The 19,371-nt window shown below is 45.7% G+C and overlaps 1 protein-coding gene across 1 annotated transcript in view; it reads left to right on the top strand.

The window, feature by feature from the left end:
- Window positions 1-2,080: 2,080 nt before the first annotated feature.
- LOC119652723 (gustatory receptor 8a-like) overlaps window positions 2,081-19,371 on the top strand; it is a 47,066-nt gene continuing 29,775 nt past the window's right edge. The window contains exon 1 of the mRNA XM_038057016.1: window positions 2,081-2,809. Within this exon, the coding sequence (XP_037912944.1) occupies window positions 2,491-2,809 (319 nt within the window). The 5' untranslated portion in view covers window positions 2,081-2,490. The remainder of the gene's footprint in view (window positions 2,810-19,371) is intronic.

Genomic DNA, 19,371 nt, shown 5'->3' on the forward strand with positions numbered 1-19,371 from the left:
AGTCGTTGCCAGTTGGTGGCAGCGTAGTTGGGAAGGAATTTAGACTGGGATTTGGGTAGGCGATCCGTGGTGTTGAAGTGGAAAACCACTCCGTCATGGCCACTCATGCCTGGAATGGTGGGAAGGTCTTGGGGGGAGGTGGGGTGGCTAGGGTGGATGAGGAGGTGGTTACTTACCAGGAAGAGGTCGATGAAGGAGTGGGTATTTCGCCGGTGGTAGGTTGGTGGGGAGGAGGGTAAGCTGTAGAGGTTGGGAGTGCTGCGTGTACCAGTTGGCTAACCTATTGCCATTGGCGTTTATGGTGGTGTTATACCATGCATTATGTTTGGCGTTTAGGTCGCCCCCTAGTACGAGGGAGAAATGTTTGTGTTGACAAACTGGTAGGGTTTTGAGGTGCTGTGCTAGGTTGGAGATGTCGGCGGGATTAAGGGTTTGGTCGGGGCTGTTGAGGCTGCCTATGAATATGATGGAGAACGGTGTAGCTATGGAGACGACGGTTAACTCAATGGATGAGGCGATGGTGGATGGGATGTAAACCCGTTGCGCGTCTATGGGATTTGCTACTAATATGGCTGTGCCCCCGCCTTGGCGGTCAATGTCATCGGAGCGGAAGGTGGTATAGTTGGGGATGTGCAGCTTATGCCTAGGGTTGAGTTTGGATTCGGTGAGAAGGAGTAGGTTGGGTTTGTGGGCGGAAAGAAAATTGGTCAATTGGTGGCGTTTTTGTCGGCTGACGACAGAATTGACGTTCAGTAATACCACTTTAGTGGACATTATTGGGGGACACTTGGCAGAGGAAGAAGAGGAGCGCGAGTCACTTCTCCATTGGTGAGGACAGGGAGTTGTATGTGGGGAGGAATGTGGTGAGTTGGGAGGCTAGTTGGGCTGTGGAGGTGTTGAATAGTGAGAGGATCTCGGAGTCGAGGTCGAAACTGGGTGTTCCTAGCCATTGCGGCGTGTGAGAATGGTGGGGATGTCGGGTTATGTGAAGGAGTAATTTGGGCGAGCTTCAGTTGGGGACCGGGTTTGGTTGGTGGGCTGGGATTTGGTTTTGTGGGGAGGGATTGTTGTGACTGGCGGGTGCGTGCTTGGACGAACATCAGGCAGTTGCGATAACTCGCCGGATGTGTGTTGGCTCCGCAGTTAATGCAGGATGGGTTCTCATCCTGTTTCTTAGGGCACTGGCGTGGACCGTGGGGGGTGTTGCATTTAACGCATCGGTATGGTAGGTTGCAGTTTGACGCAGCATGCTCAATGCGCTGGCAGTTCCGACATTGAGCTATTTCGTGGAGTTGTACTGCCTCAAACTTGACGATGCAGTGGAACATCGCCCTGGCTTTCGTAAGTGTTAATTGTTGGAATTTGGGGGAAAACGTTACAAGGAAGAGGTGGAGGGGTTTTGCGTTTCGTCGGGACGAGCTGGTCTCGTAATGACGGACGCTGATGGCTTCGGAGATGCCGATGCGGTGTAGTTCCTTGAGTATTTCCTCAGGGGAGTATGTAAAATCTAGTCCTCGAAGGACTAGGTTGACGGGTTTCATATGTGTTGGGGTATACGTGAAGAAGGGATGGTTACTTTCTTTTAGGTCTTGGTCGATGAGAGGCTTGACTTCTAGAGAGTCACATATCAACCCCCTTCAAATTCAATGTCCTTTAGATTGTGGTGTAATTTTTTGCCCTTTCTGGCTGTCAGACCCGTTCCTTAGTCATGATATTTTCATTCTGTCGTCATTTAAAAAAGTGGTGGTTACGTGACAATATTTACTTACGCTATCATTTTAAATTATGACCATCGGAAAATTAAAACCATATCCAGGCAGGATCACTGACTAGGACACATTTAATCAAAGAATTCCACCATAATTAAAATTCAATTGATTACAGTTCACCCTTTGTATTATTAATTGCCCCAGTGGATCAATTTTGCCACTGTTAATTTCAGAATTATATTTTTCGTCCTGTCCCCGATATCCTTTCGCTGTGAATGACATTTTAAACAAATTAAATTTCTGCCATTTTTCCCTTGAGTTCAAGTGAAAGTTGGTGATACAATTCCATAGTGTTCGCTGGTTCACGGAAATGGGTTTTTATCGGAGATACGTTTTCTATTTAAAGTTTTTTAATATTTGGGGGTACAATCCGGCATTTTCAAAAAGTGGAACGTTGTGTTTGATTGTTATCAGTTCGATTACTTTCCAGGATATAGTTATCTTTTTATGGTACTACGAGGACCTTCTGGTTATTGGACATATTGTGGTGCTTATAAATCAAGTTCTTTGGGTTGCCTCGATATTAGTGGTGTATCCAGTCCTGATATTTAGCTCAGTCGTAAATCGAGAGACTGAGCGAGAGTTTTGGCTGCATCTAAAGTCAAAATTCGATACAAGATGCAGTGATACTTTCCTGAAGCGTTTCTGGTTCTCCTTTATACTCTATTTGATAGGCTCAATCATTGTTGGGTTCGATTTTGTCGGAATTCATTTTTACTGGATGGTTTTTCCATTGGAATTCGCAATTCGGTTGTATCTTTTGAAATTCACGATGTATCTAAACTGTCTCGTTGAAGAACTGCACAGTCTTTGCAGGGATATAAAGAATTATTGTGGAGACAAACGAATGCGGAGGACGATTTTGCAGAATATCGTGATAGGTTGCTACCGTCATCAGAGGTTATACGAGATGAATCTTTTCCTGAACAAGATTTTCGGGGCAACCGTGGGCATTTCTATACTGCAAGTGTTTATTCAATTGACAGTGGACGCGTTCTTCGCCTGTTTTCATTTGAGTGGGCACATATCAGTCCTTGGAAGTAAGTATTTTCGCCATGTAAAAGTGTGTGTTGAACAGGGCTTTATTCCTTCTTCAAAGGTTGAATCTTAAAAAGACCCTGCTGCTTCAGGTCGCCGCATTGTGAGGGATCATCCGCTAAAACCGTCCCCACTTCGCCATCATGAAGTATTATTTCGTGGGAGGGGTCTGGTGGTCATGAGGTAGCTCCGAAAGCTGAGCTGGCGGGTGCTGACGGGACCATTGATTGTTCTAAACATGCTTGTTTTACATTATCCTTAGAGGGAGGTTTAACAACCCCATTGACGTATATGACGAAGGTGCAGTGGTCGACTCTCTTTATGATACGGCATGGACCAGTGTAGGCCTGTTCCAAGAGTTTTTTGTTGACATCTATGTTGCGGAGGATATAGTGGCAAGTGGCTAGATCCTTAAAAACTGTGTGTGCATGCCTGGCAGATGACACTGGGTGAATCGCCTTGAAGAGTCGGCGTAAGTTGGCTATGAAGGCGTGTGGACTGCAGGCAGAAGTACCCTGTGGCACGAATAATTGACCCGGGATATGTAACGATGTGCCAAATACCATCTCGGCTGGTGAAGTCTGGAGGTCTTCCTTGAAGGTGGTTTGCATCCCGAGCAGTACTGCAGGAAGTGCCTGGAGTCAAGGTGTCTTCCGATTGCACCTAAGCGATGTCGTAAGTGACCGGCACTTGCGCCTTACCATATCATTCCCTAGAGGCTAGTACGGATTTATGTGGGTATAGTGAGCTCCTACGAGTTAAGCAAGTTCAGCGAGGAGGTCGGAGTGAAACTGCTTCCCTTGGTCGGAGGTGACCTCAAGCGGAGGGCCGAAGATTGAAGTCCTGTGGTTGAAGAGCTCTCTGGCGACGGTTGAGGATTTGGTGTTCCGCAATGGGACTGCCTGGCGCCAACACGTGTAGCAGTAGATTATGGTAAGGCAGTTTTCGTATCCCTCGCACGGTCGCAGCTTAAGCAGGTCGATTTGGATGTGGTCAAAGCGACCATCTGATGCCCTGAAATTCCCAAATTCAACACGGTTATGTCGATGAACTTTGGCTAGCTGACATGGGATGCATTGCTTTTTCCAACGGAGGACATCTTTTCATAGAACTGGCCAGAAGAATTTTAGCACTACGCGCTTGGCTGTCGTATGACCTCTGGGTGCGAGAGTTAGTGCACAGTGTTGATGGCTTAGGAGAGGTAAGTTGAATATCCTCTGCTGGGGCTTCGCTGGTAGCTCGAGAAATGATAGAGGTGGGCATGTTGACTGTCTTCATGCGTGAGAGGTGTTTTCAGCGCCTAGAATATACTTCATGCGGGTCTTGAATTGGCTACTGAAGTCAAGTTGTCTGTTCTGACCCAGTGAGGTCTTGTCTGAACTTTGCGTCAGGGCGAATAGAGTGGTCGATGATCAATGCGGATCACAAATTGACGGCCTTCCAGGATGCGTTGAAAAAACCTTACAAAGACTGCTAGGTGCTGCTCCACCGACGCTCTGCTGGCAGCGTTTAAATGCAGGCCTGGCTTCAGGTGTTAGTGCGGCTTTCTTCATAGAACAACCCCTGAGAAGCTCGTGAAGCAGCACCTGGAGCTCGGTGGCATGTGGAATGCAGCGACGGTAGTGGCTATGCATTTCAAGAAAGCGCCTAAGTTGTAAAGAGTTCACTGGCCCGGAGAACTCCGAAATGGGTTCTGTTTTTAGCGCTGGTGGCTGAAAACCACTTGCACTGACGTTAGAGCCGGCAAAGACAACCTCTCTCAGACCAACCTGGTTTTTATTCCAGTTGGGCTGGAGCTTTGAATCATGGAGTACGTCGAGGAGTTGCTGGAGATTACCGATGATGGTACTCGTGATAATGCGAAAATACTTGAATATTGTCTTGGTATGCACATACGAATGAGCTCTCTGAGCAGATGGTTTAGAGTGCGTTGCATCGTGTGCGCTGAATTACGGAGTCCGAGCGGCAAAAAACAGACCAAAAAGCGCGGGCGCCGGGTATTGGGTGAAATACCCACTGGAGGCTCAGTATTCTCCGTCATCCTGGAGTAAAGTCCTCTTATTAGTAGATGGTTGGATAACGTCGCATTCTACCAATATGTCGAATTGCCTCTTTGCCGCGGTGTGTTGTTCACGTGAGGCGGCAAAGTCGTGAGAAGACTGGCTGCCCAATGGTGATGATTTGTTGGTGTGCCGGAAGCCATTTCACCAGATGGAAAAGCAGTTTTAAAATGTTTGGCAAGCAGCTGCTTGTAGGTCACGCTGGTGCCACTGTCTGAGATTACTGGAGTCGGCCGAGCGCTGATTGAACGGATGCCTGGAACAGGGCCGAGTGTGCAGCTCGTGGATGAGCATGCTTTGTTTTCTCGGAGGCGCCAAGTGCGAAAATGAATCAATGAATCCTAAAATAGCGGCCTGGACGTCAGAGATGATGAATGGCCATTGAGGTGTCCGAGGTCCAAGGATAGCTGTTGAGTGCGTTAAGTAATAATAGGCGTATTATTAGCTGCAGGACGAGAATTTGTTTCCAAAAAGGCTTGGCAACTAGCCACTTTGGACGAATGGAGAGAGCAGAACCTGTGTCCACCAAGAAGTGAATTTTAGTGCTTTGATCCGAAACATAGGGGCGTTTTCTCGATGATTGGGGGTCGGTGATGGTCGCCAATTACAACGCTAGCGTATTCAGTTTTCCACTAGTCCAGTAGAGGAAGATTGCACCGTAAAACTATAAGGCTGTCTGCAGCGTACGGCAAGGGTACCATGCTTTTCGTGATACCAGCAGTAACCCGTGCGATCCGGCTCAGGTGCAGCGGAGAGATCACGTGTTTGATGGCGTTCTCGAGAAATCGAACGGCCTTACTGGAGGTCGGTGGTGTATCGAGGCTGTTGAAATTCCTGCCTAGTGAGTGACATAAGTTTAAAAATAGTTAACGGCAGAGTGGCGAGCTCCAAGGCTAACGGATCTGCTGCGCGGCTAGGGGTGTGGTTGGCCATGAAAGTGGAAGCGAAGTCGTGTAAACACTCGGGCCCATCTAATGTGCCTCGTTAGTGACAGTGGCAAGCACGTCTAACGTTCGGTTCTTGAGTACGAGCATGTGCCGTATGTATTTCGGTAGCAAACCCAGCCATTTAAGGCGCAACGGAGATTGTTCAAACAGGGCCGGGGACGGTGGTGGCGGTGGTGGTGGCTATTGCCGTTGCTGTAATCGCACATCGTGGAATTCAGCTCCTCGCGGCGATGCTGGACTGATTCCTGTACCTTAGTTTCTGAAAAAAAGGAAATGTGGCAGTCCCAAGAAGACACGGTGAGTTAGAAACAGAATTCGTATGCGTTGTGTCAGATCGTAATTCAGTTCTCATTCAACTCTCTATGTTTTCTATCAACTCATCTCTCAATGCAAGGATCATTGTGTGGGTCTAGCTCAACGAACCGAAGCAACCTGTTGTATATTACCCTCTCCAACATTTTTCTCATATTGCCTAAAAGACCGGTAGGATATAATGAAGCTGGTACGCCAGGTGGTTTTTGAGGCTTCGGTAGCAGAACCAACCCGTACCTTTTCCACTGGGCTGGTACTTCTTTCACCATGCATGATTCAAATGCGCTTATGAATCATGTGGGCCTGCTTTTAGCAGCCACCTTCAAGGGTTTGTTCTGAATATGTTCGTCAACTGACCTTTCTTAGTTCATCCTCGGCTACTCCAGGGATCCAGAAGAGATCCCGTCGAACCGTTAGCTGAGGTCCGCCTTCTTCCTATTGTGGGAAAAGAAGTGTGATTATTTTGAACAATAGTTGCGGGCACGTCACGAATCTTCTTCGTTACAACCTTGTAAGCAGCCTCCCACGAGTTCGTATTTGCCTCAACACACAACTGCCTGGAGCAGTTCCGCTTATTTTCCCGTATGACCTTTATAAGGGTACTTTGAAGATCGCGGTGTTCATTCACCTTCTGCCGATTTTCTGGTTTCCCTCTTGCCCTTTGGTCAAGCCTCCACGTTCGCAGACACGATGATTTCAACAGTGAGGTTTCCTGTTTCTACCAGTAGCTTGGTTAGCTAAAGGTGGTGGAAATGACGTCGTGTCATTATAGAGTCGTATGCTTCAGTTGCCCGCTGGCATAACTTTTCCAGCTTCGTTTAGAGGGAAGCGGATTGTGGCCTACTTTAAGAGTCCTCCAGAATGTTTCCTCCTTGAAAGCTCCAGTGGAGCAGGCATATTTCCTGGCTTTTCAACCTATGTTACGCATTCGAATATCGCCTCTTCCATTTCTAACATCGAAAAAATGGCCTGGTGTGGTACCCGCCAGACCATCCCACTCGCCAAAGCGGTAATGGGGTAACTCGGATCGACGATCGTGTCTAGTCCTCTGCCTCGGAAGGTGGGCATGCATCGAACGTTGTCTAGTTCGATGCCCACTTCTTTGAAGGTTTCAAGCAGGATTTGGCCCCTGGTATTCACTCGGCTGCCCCAGCTCAAGACTCAGGGGTTGAAATCGTCAAGTTGTCTGGAATCTTCTCATATTGCACTAAGAGTGTAGCAAGGGCTGTACGCCGTTGACTGTTATTTTTACAAAGCCCGCTTTCAAAACGGCCGTTGTTTCCATTGTGGGCCCCTCATGAACCACCTGCGTTTCTCGCGTGACTTTGGCAGTGATGAATGTCGACTGTAGAGGGGTACGTTGCCCCGGGTGGTGACCTTCCAAGCTTCGAGCTCTTACGAGAAAGATTTGGTATGGATTTCATTTTGGCGTCACTGTAATTTCTTGTAGCATTAGATGTCAAAGTAGCCAAGCATCCCACTACTGAGGCACTGCGGTCGCTGGTTGCCCACTCTCAAAAACCATTGGCATCTTTAAGTTTAAATGCTATTGGAAATATCCTTTTTTGCAGTATTGTTGAGTTTTGGAAGGACGATATGAAAAGGTTATCCAAGTCAGCTAGAATTTGGCTGATTTTTAGAGCAACTTTTGATGGCTTTGAATTACAAATTTTGCGTTACTTTTCAATGGTGCAGCTCTTTTAAGAGATGATTTGTACATTTCCTTCTTTCTTTCTTCGCTTTCTTATCCGTTTCAGTATTTTGTTTGCTCGACAGCGAGTCGGTTCTTGCCTGACTTCCTGTCGCCTTGCTTTGTGGACCTGCATAACTTCGCGCGAAATGTCAGCGATGAATTGCCTATTACTTTACGGTCGATGTGGAACCGGGATGACCCTGTGTAGAGCATATGCTCTAGGAGAATACCTGGCGGATGTGTTCTCGGCCTGGTTATTTGCGGTTAGCGCCCTTGTGGGGTTTGATGGTGGTTATGCTTACATCGCAGGCAGAGCTCGTTAAGGCTGAAGCGTGGAATTGCACTGTACAAATCGGGTGCGGTACCCCTTAGTTGAGGCAGAGGTGTAAGATAGGTCTCACATCCACTGGTATGAATGCTGTGCCTGCACTCAGTATAAACCAGTACCGCTAAGCTAGTGATGGCCGGGCTCTGATTGTGGTCTCAAAATCAATCTGTGTCCGAAGAGGACCGTGGGATTATGCCTGTCCGGCAGGTACTGACGTTAAACCCCCAGGACCTTCATTACTTTACGGTAATTGGCTGGAATATATAGCTCGGATGGAAGAGTTAGCCGGCCTCTTTCCCTTCTCTGGGGCTTGTGGGTGGATAAAAAAAGTAAATTGTCAGTGGTGACATGCTTGACATATGATGTGGTGGACGAGATATTCCAAAGGGCTCGTTGACAATGTGAAGTTAATCCTCACTTAAAGGCGTTATATATCGTATTATCGTGAGGCATTTCGTTGGTGAGCATAGCGATGATTCTTAGGGAAGGGTCTACCAGATATGCATGGAGAAACGAAGTCACAACAACAAACAACAACCGGCAGTAAGGTAAATGGAGAGTTCTGCTGGGAGAACTGTTTCTGACATCCAAGCCTTCGGTATTTCATTGGTTTTCCTTTCGTTTTGGCTAGCTTTTAGCTATGTTACTTTGCAATGTCATTTTTATTTGGCCATTCACCAACCTTTGGTACGTATGGCGGATTCGCGACAATATTTACTGAAATGAAGTGATTTCGGTATCATTTTGAAAATTTAATGGAAACCGACTCCATCCCTCACTAGAATGTGTTTAACCGAGTAATTCCACCATCATTAAACTTGCGTTGATTAGAGTTTCACATGGGTATCATTAGCTGACCCCATGGATCAATTTAGACTTCTTTTAATTATCAAAATTAAATTTTCGTCCTTTCTTGGATATTTTAAAAAAATTAAATTTCTGTTATGTTCTCCCCAGTGTAAGGACGAGCTAGAGCTACTGTTTCTCATGTTTTTTAGTTGACAGAAATGGCTTTTTACCACAACTATGAATTTTATTTAAGGCTCTTTGATGTTTGCGGTTACAATGCAGCATTCTTGAGGAGCGGAATATCCTGTATAATATTAGCCTTGATTATCTTCCTTGAAATCGCTGCTGTCATATTAGGTAATGCAGACATTTCAACTGGTACCAATGTGGTGGTGTTAATAGTTCAAGTTATTTGGAGTTCATCGCTCGTAATTTCGAATCTGATCCTGATAATTGGTTCAGCAATGAGTCGAAGGATTGAACGCGAGTTTTGGTTCAAACTGAAATCAAAATACAATAAACGGTGCAGTGATGTTTTTGTGAAAAGATTCTGGTCATCCTTGATACTCTATGTGGTGTGCACAACTGTCAATTACTACAAAATCGAGGAAGGACATTACTGGATCTTTGTGCCGTTGGAGTTTTCGATCCGCCTACATTTTTTGAAGTTCATGATGTATGCAGACCTTTTTACACAAGAGCTGGATCATCTGCATATGGACATAGAGTTTTATTGTGGGGATGAAAAATTGAGAAGGACTATTTTGATAAATGTCATGAAAGGTAGCTACCACCATCACAGGATATTCGAAATGAGTGTTATCCTTAATGAAGTTTTCGGAATGACGATGAGCATTTCTGCACTTCAAGTGTTCATTCATTTCATGTCGGATTCATTCTTCATTTGCTGGAATGTGCATCAAGAAACTTCGTTTATTGGAAGTAATTATTTAATACTATTTAAGCTTTAATGTAAACCACGATTCGCTTTCTAGGTTGCTGGAAACGTCAACCCCTTCTCTCTTGGATATCATTATCCTTTTCTAATCAGGCTCATAATTGTCTTTCAACAAAACTTTATTAAGTGCAAAAGGATTCCGAAGTGAATCAAGTAGAGCGAGAACAAAACGTCGACCAAAACTGACAGAATCCTGACAACAACCCCTAGAACATGATTTGCTTCCATAAATCCCTTCTTTGTCTCCTAGCTCAACTATTGCGCCTTTATAGTCCGTTTCTCTTGGAACAGAAAGTATGTTTAGATGCGGACATGAAAGTGGGATCTTGATCCTTAAACTTTCATCTGACGAAAACAAGAGGGGGACTCGGCTCTTTACAGCAGGAAGGAAACTGTCAGTTTCAAGAATCCCCTGCCCCTGGCACCTCCACTCGTCGAACTCTATCTTTTTTGCAAAAAGGAGGACCCGGACGTAATAGGCTCCACCTGCCAGCGCTGCTCAGCATTTCTTGGAAAATGTTGTCTGGAGAGATATCCCCTGTGTTTAAATAGAGTTGCAGACGAATCTCATCCCACCATTCACAAGGAAAAAAGTGTGATGGGCTTCATCCACAACTCCATTGCAAAACAAACAATCCGGAGATCGTGCCTTCCCAATCTTGTGCAGGTAAGACTGAAAACATCCATGGCCACTTAAGAACTAGGCAGGGAAATAGTCAGTCTCACCATGTGTCCGATTCAGTCACGTAACTAAGTTGCCGTTTCCTACGAGCTACCACCTCTCTTGCGCTTGTATATGACTTTACGCTCCTTAGCAAGAAGGGCAACGGGGATCACTCCCACCATCCTGCAAAGCTCCCTGTCTCTGTACTGGCGCGAGACGCTTACGATATATCTGCTTGTGAAGAGCGTAAGCCCATCTATCTCCCCTTCGCCCCCTGTTTTTATTTGCTCAAAAACTCTTTGAGTCGAGAGTCAGCCCAAGGGACTTTACCATTGATTTTGACTCGATTGTCGATTGGCCGAATGACATAAGACGCAGGGTCGGAATTCTCTTTTTAATCAGGATCACTACTTCGGGTTTTTCCAGTGTAAATTTGAAACCATGAGTAGTCATCCACCCGCTTACTCGTCGGATGAATATGCCAAGTCTGCTTTGTGCGTACTCGGCAGTGCGTTCAGCAACAAGCGCCACGACATCATTAGCATGACCGACCAGGCGCGACTCTTCTGGCATGTTGAGTCTAAGCAGACTATCATAGGAAGCGTTCCAGAAGTCCGGTCCCTGCGCTACCCTTGACTAAACCTTCATCTTGCTCTGACCCTCCAGCATTTCTTAGAGTAGTTCCTTAGATAATCCCTCTAAATCCATAACAGATAGTTCGGCATGTGTAAAGTATTGTCGAGTGTGCCTAGAATGTCTTTTCATTTTACGGAATTAAAGGCGTTTCTGACGTCAAGGGTTACAAAGAGCGCCACCCGTCGAGCTCAGCGGCTATGTGTTTCTGCTCGTCGACCGCCATCCACGACTTGCATGACAGCATCAACTTTGGATCTTTTTGCTTTTAAACATAACAGCCTCACCACCTTCCAAAGAGAAAATGCCCGCTTTAAGGCAAGCGTCGAATGCGGTGAACAGTAGGTATGACTTTCCATAGAGAAGACTTCCAATTCCAACTCTTTTATAGAGAAAAGTGGACAGTCCTCCGCGCTCTCCGCGCCGACGTCATCATCCCGCACGGGGTGCGTAGGGAATAGTGCCTGCACAATGCGGTCCATCTGCTCGGCCTTAAGTTAACAGGGTTTTCGACGAGCCCCGGTTTTTCGGTTTACCAATTTGTAACCGAGTCCCCACGGGTTCCAATTCACCTCGCCGACCAGATTCTGCCAGCAGAGAGCTTTGTTCCTGCTTATTTGCTACGGAGTCTCCTTTTAGCTGATCTGTACTTTGCCATTATGATACATGCTTCCTCCAGGTCGTTTAGACGTCATTTTAAGCAGCGGAGTCTGTGACAGTCCTTCCGGAGCTCTGTAGTTTCCACCATTTTCCAAAAGGTTTGCCACGTCCATACCCTCCTAGGCATGGAGGCTCCCCAGGCCGCCATTATCAGGTTCATGGTTGAATCCAGCGCGACCCCACACGACCCACGAGTTTCGACAAACCTCCCGGTGTTCACCGTCGGAATCACCAACGTTACAAGTGGGGAAAGGAAATTTAGGCTTAGGAACACTTGTTCCCGGGGAAAAAGGGGTGAAACCTAAAACTAGAAATGTGAAGGCAAGTGTACGTGGAGCCTAGCGGGGGACACTGGTGAGAATCTATTGATCTCTATCCGACACACAAGTTGTAAGTCGGAATAGGCTATCTGCAACTTGATTCAGAAAACCTGCAAATAAGAAACTAGGTCTGAATCCAGGAAATGCTGGGCCCTACGTTGGGCGCCATTTGTAATGAACTTAAGGGAGTAGGAGGATCAGACGATCATCCTAAGTGGCCGAAAACGACCGATCTAGAGGGAAGAGCTATCCCTGAAACCTAAAAAGTTGGCGAAATTGACCGTGAAGGTCCGCCCCCAAAACTTTTTTTTAGGGGCATCCTCCGAAATACCGGCCTGAGGATGCCAAAGAAGGGAGTGAACCTCAGGGGCTGCGCCTCAATCACGATCTGAGGCAGAAGATACCATGATCGGGATTACGATCCCTCGTGGATCTTCCCTTTCGATCCCGGCACTCAGGTCCGGAGACTTACGGCTCCACGCGCGCAGTCGAGCCGTTTTTTTTTTATTTTCCAGTGTTAGTTCGCGTTCTGCTTTTCACGGTTAGGCCGTCCTTCCTTCGTTTTTTTTGCCTATTTTGAAATCCGGTGTGGACTCACGCTTCGGTATAGACACGTTGATTTTATATTAATAATACGTGAGGGATCAAAGTGCTGTGTGCCTCCGTTCGACGAACCATGTCCACGACCTCAAGGAAAAATGGTCTCCTCCAGCAAGCCTTCAATGCACCGAGGTGAAAGTCTGACCTTTGGTGGAATACTAATTTACAAACTTCAGCTGGGATACCATCAGGACCTGGCGGTCAGGGATGGTTCCTTTGCTGGCTGGGCGCTAGAATGTTGACGTGGACGCGGTGTTTAAAATTACGAGCTCGGTTCATGCCGCTGTTTTCAGGATCCGTTTTCCTCTGGAGCCTGGGTGAGGTATGCCGAACTTAAGAGCCCAAAACAGCGCCCTCGATAGTATCAAGAAGACTTTGGGTGTATTTTTAAGCCACACCTTACATGGAAAAAAATTACTTTAGCCTCGAGTCAACAACGTGAGGCTCTGTCCCTTTAATGGCCTCAATGGCCGTTTTGGAACCCAAGAGGGATAACAGGAGGGGGTTTATAAGTTATTCAGTTGGAGTCACTGAAGGAAGAGGCTCCAAAATCTACATTTGGCATAGTCAGCCGAAATCGATTCGGGCCAGAAAACAAGTTATAATTGCATTACTTTGAAGGATATATTTATCATAAATTAGTGTTACTGATTACAATCCTAATTAGGAAGTATCTAACCTATTCCACTAATGTAGTTTTGCATGCCAAGTATAATTACTGTCAGCAATCTATTCCCGTCATCCTCGCTCATTTAATGACCATGGGCTGGTTTACTAAACAACCCTTCCCTGAAAATAGTGACTGTGAAACAGTGAAAAGTTCTTCTTCCAAACAGATGGCTTTCTACAGAAAATACAAGTTTTATTCCAAACTATTTGAAATTTTCGGCTATAGCCCAGCCCTCAGCAAAACAGGACTTTTCTACACAATTTTCATAAGTTTTAATCTATTTATTGTGATCATTGTATTTGCTGTGAACCATAGAGAGATCCTTTTCAACGTACACCCAATAGGATATCTGAATGATGTCATTTGGAGTGTGTCTATCTTTGTGACATATCCCGTACTTTTAATAAGATCATCAATGGATCGAAAGATACAAATCGAGTTCTGGATGAATCTGAAAATGGGAACTGAAGTTCAATGCAGTGGAGCATTTTTAAAAAGATTTTGGGCAGTAACTTTACTGTTCATATGTACTCGGGGTATTATGTTTCAGGGAACGAACGATGACTACTGGCTCTTCTTTTGCCTAACTGTCCCTTGGGAGTTTGGTATTCATCTGTATCTACTGAAATTTGTGATGTATCTTGATTGTTATACCCAAGAAATAAAGTACTTTTGTACCGAGTTGAAGGATAATTGCAACGAGGGTGTATCACGACGAAACCTTTTGTCTAATATTGTTGAAGCCGCTAAGAATTATCAGGACATCTACGGAACCTGTGTCCTCATCAAAAGAGTTTTTGGTCTGACTGCGGGGTTAATCCTATTGCAGAGTTCGCTTCAATTGGTTGCAGATGCTTTCTTTTGGTATTGGTATGCGAGCGGTGGATTGGAGAATGTCAGAAGTAATTTTTTGAGATAATTAGATATTTATGGCTCCTTTTTATAAATATATATTTTTATAAATTGATTCTATCCTAATTTAGAGGGAGTCAGTACGCAGAGTGGTTATCGGTACATGAGCTAATGAGATGTTTAAAGTCGAAGTTGGTCCCATGAGCTGAATAGGAATCGCCTTTACCGTAGATTTGGCTCTTCCTTTTGTTTGATTTTTTGAATCTCTTGATGATATCATTGACAACCCTCCGGCCGGGGGGAAGTACGATGCGCTGAAGGCACGTCTTTTATCCCTTCAGAAGCTGCTGTTGCGGGACCAGCGTATCTTTTTCTTCTTTAGCCTTTGTCCCGTTCAGAAAAAGGGTCGGCTTCTCTTGATAGGTTCCGCTATTTTGATCTGGCTTAGGCCTGATTTTACTGGGCTCAGGAGGCTCTCAAATTAACATTATTACGGTTGGTCTTTTAGCCGTTTCCCAACGATTTACATGTTCAGGACAATCTTGGCAGCGAGTTTTCATCAGTGCAAATTACATGTCCATACTATATCGATCGCGGATATCCTCATTTCGGATGTGATCATATCGTGTTCGTCACTGGTCCAACGCAACATTTTCGTCTTCATTACCGTAAGGCACCGTTCATTGTCTTTTATAGTCGGTCAACACTCAGAACTATAGTGGACGGCACTGCGGTAAATTTTGCATTTGGCGGGAGGGTGCTTCGTTGATGAACACGCACTGAGACACGACGCGGTGTTGAAATAACCGTTACAGTTCCAAATTTACTCCCTTCACATCAATTTAACCCAGCGCACGAGTTCCTCTGCCACTGTTTGTTGGCCCAAAGCATACCAGAGCATTTCGTGTGGCATGCCATCAAACATCTTCTCTAGATCCAGAAATAGTAGCAGTATGTAGAGAAGGGGATGCCTCTCAAGGCGGTTTCGCAAGTCTTAACAAATCTGGTTTGTTTCACGATTATTTGAACGATGTCGTGAATACGGTTCTCAAAAATGTAATCGAAATTCTTCATGATATGGGATAGTAGCTGGATTGAACGAGTTGCCTTTCTTTTCCCATATTGTGGTGGTGATGCTTCGTGCCAATGATATGGTATTCTACCCGATTGAAGATCTCACTCAACTACAATGATGGGTCCAGTCTCGAATCAAAGGGTGATTTTGAGGGGCGATGACTTTATAAAGAACAGCTTTGAAGCATACTGTTCCCATGATCAAATGATCATCGGTAGGCATGTCAGAGGTCAAGTATTTGTCAGAAAGTATCTTCCTCGGTATCAGGTCTCCCTGTGTGAGGCGCGTTTGCGACGAACAAATGAATCACGTGATCAGTTGATATTCGTGTAATAGTGAGCTTCGTGAGCTGGTCAGCAAATCGCTAGACTTCTTAAGTGGCATCGCGGAAACTCTCAAAGATGAGGGCAACCGAAATAGAGAAGTTTACCTCCATTTTTTCAGCGTCTGCGTTCTATTTCGAAGCTTTTGGGACGGTACCATCTGGGTTGTTGTAGAGCGTAAATATAAATTTGCTCCTTCGAGGCGCTCTTGCCAATTACTCTCTCTCTCTCTCTCCATCGAGGGTACCAATGTTAAGCGTGCAGACACATATTTGCTTCGTTCAGAACAATTTATTTAGTTACGCGCTGAGTGCTCCGAACTTCAAGAAGCCTTGATAATCTTTCCATAGGACCGGACCCGTCCTCATGCTTCGATTGAAGTGAACGCCCTAATATTTCTCCGAGACCTTTTCTAACTGTGTCCTTGGTCGCCTGTCGTGTAACCTGTCACCAAGCAAAATGAGGTCATCAACATTACCTCATTTTGCTGCTTAGTGGAGGAACTCAAATCTACTGGAAAAGGATAGGAATATCTAGTTAGCCTGCCTGCTTCTGGGAGCCGCAGTGCTACCAGGCCGCAGTGATCCGACCAACAAGAATAAATGTTATATGCTGCCAACCACACCGACGTTTAAATCAACTAGAGGACCATGGTGCTAGATTTCCAACTAATGTAAAGTTTCATCTGGAACTTTATCGTCGATACTGGCAATATTGGGCACAACTTCTCTTCTCGCGGCGCTCGCACTACTCCTCTACTGGTCTGAGCCAAGTATCCTTGGGACAACCCACCCGTCATGGCATCGCTGCAATGTAATTGTCGCACCTCCTTAAGATGTGACCTATTCACTGCCACTTCCGTCTTCACATCGCATACGGCTAGATACAATAGTGTCAAGCCTGTGCGCTGACCAAGTTGTTCGTATTGACGAAAGCTTGTAGCTTTTGAGTAACAGTGGAGCTCGCTTTCCATATGCTACTCCTAGATAGCAACACAGGAAGAACATTAGCACAGAAGAATCTCAATTAGATCTTAGTGTTGAGATAATTGCATTTCCAGATTTTAGACAGGGCAGCGAAAGGGGATCTAGCGCTGTTAATGCTTCGGGCAATATCAAGTTCGGAGCTATCGTCGGCAAAAATCACGGTTCCTAGATATACAAATTGATCGACGGTTTCCATGCTTTGCCCATTAATGCTCACCAGACTGAGGACCGCAGTTTTGTTGGTGTTTTCTTCTCAGCTAAGGTCCATGACCCGACAGTGCTGAGAGAACAAACATATGTCATCAGGGTAGTCGAGGTGTTTGAAGAAAGATGTGATCGTCCATTGAATTGATGAAATAATATCGGTGACAGGATGCAACCCTGGCGGGCTCCGGTTTGGATTTCAAAATCCGCCCAGATTTTACTTCGGTGCAACAAGTGAAATTTTGTGCCATCATATGTCGCTCTTATAAGAGATATTAGTTTCTCCGGAATGCCCCTCCTACGGAGAACACTCCAGATGCACTCCCTGTTCACCCTATCGAAAGCTTTCTCGAAATCGATGAAGAGCACGTGCAATGAAGATCTAAATTCCATACACTGTTCCAAAATGATCCGTGCTAATGTGGTCGATGCAGTAGGATCCCGACCGGGAATCAGCCTGTTCTCTGTCTATCAAGCTTTCAAGATGTTTTTTGATGCCATTCAAACACCCCTCCTTGTCAAACTCAAAACGGGTGCCCTTTGTTGGAATGTTAAGGATAATCCCTTTCCACTCCCCTACCACTCTTTCGGAAAGGTCTCGGATTCCACAGATTTCCGTACAGGTAGAAGCAGATCTACAGTAACTGCTGGTAAAACCATAAATAACTCACCGACGAGACCGTCACGCCCAGCGGCTTTAGTGTATTGATGGCCGAAATAATTTCTCTTCTGCTTGGAGAAACAGTTCGTATCCGCATCTTACGGTGACTAACTGTTTCCACAAGAGGAGGAACCTCATCAGATGTAATACGGTTAAGGACCCTGGTAAAGTGTTCTTCCCGCCTCTTCAGTTGTTCATCATCGTAGATGGGAAGTCGACCGTTAACGTCCTTCATAGGACCATCGAAAGATTAGCGACCGCATTCAAGATCTTTCATGATGCGGCATATAATTTTGAAATCATTGCGATCTGCGGCATCTTCCGCTTCCCTGCTCAACGCAATAGTAAATTATCAAAGTGGTCAGTAGAGCCTTCAACCCCTTCTGTTTATTGATCCGCTTCCACGACTCCGCAGTCAGCCAGATCTTACAACGCCCTTCTGGGACGTGGGCGACGACCAGTGTAACACCTAAGAAAAGAGCATTTTTGATAGCGATCCAATGCTCATCGATATTCTCAGGGGGGTTACTCAGTAATTCCGCCGTTCGATCAGCCAGATAGCTCTCCCACTGTCGAGCGAAAACTGGGTCGTACAAGCGGTCGATGCTGAACTTAGGGGGTTGCAGCTTCCCAATCTTGCGATAAGTAGCGGACGCAACACGCAAGCGAATATGTGCGACCATCAGATGGTGATCCCTTTCGAGGCCGATGTCAGCACCTCTCTTGTTACGTACATCCAGAAGGTAACTCCAAAAGCTACTGCTGATTGCGAAGTGGTCAATCTGATTGCTCGTATGGTATTGGTCAGTCGAAACCCAGCTGACCTTATGGCAGGCTCTGTGCTCGAGGATTGTGCTACCGATGCCTATCATTACAATTATGACCGTACTTCTCCATCATATGTCAGAGCTAGTTGTTGTCAGATCCCACCTAGGTATTCAGATCACCTATAACGATAACAATGTTACCTTCAGAAAGCTTCCCCTGAACCGCGTTTAATTCCTCATAGAAAGCATCCCCATACTCCTTCACTTTCACTGAAATCTACGAAACGACTCCCAAGTTAAGGGGGAGCGCACTTTGCGGTAGCTGTCAAAAGCAACCCGACACCGGATTCGCGTCTGCTTCCACTTGGCTTCCAAGAATACAAAAGCAAATTGCCGCAAGAGGGGGAGGAGTATCCTTCAGAGTTCCACCATTTTATTTCGCTTAGGCCCAAATTGTCCAGTTAATATCACTGGAATTGTTATTGAAATTGGAGAAAGGGAGCATTCTGAGGACCCTTGCTACCATTGTCGAGGAGCCTGCGCATATTCCAGAAACCAATCATAGTCCATTTTCGATAGTCAAAGGTCATTACCGTGTGGTCAGTTCCTATTGGAGGCATTGTTGACGTTTTGGTAGCAATGGAGTCTCAAAATTTGCAGGTTGCTATCCAACGAATTTGTATCCCTTTTAGTCGTCGCTTACGACAAACAGGGAAGGCTTTGAGCGCATTCTTAATTACTAACTCACAGGACAGCGGGCATGGTGGTGCGGAATATCCTGAAACCTTTACGTATTTGTAGCACTTAGTCTAGCGCTATTCTCATCCAGCTGATGAAGAATTGTAAATGGCCTTTAAACGGAGACGGAGACCACTGTACAGGAAAAAATATCAATGTCGGATATCCATATATCGAGGACTTCTCGCACTGACTTACACCTGTCAACGATCCAAGATTGGAAGACAAGTCAGGCGCTACGAGATTTCTACGCATAAATATTGACGTCTTTGGATTAATCCTGTGAGTTCTGCCTTGATCTCGCCATGATTGATAGACTTTCTC

The sequence above is a fragment of the Hermetia illucens genome, chromosome 3 (assembly GCF_905115235.1).
Source record: "Hermetia illucens chromosome 3, iHerIll2.2.curated.20191125, whole genome shotgun sequence".
Taxonomy (NCBI): Eukaryota; Metazoa; Arthropoda; class Insecta; order Diptera; family Stratiomyidae; genus Hermetia; species Hermetia illucens.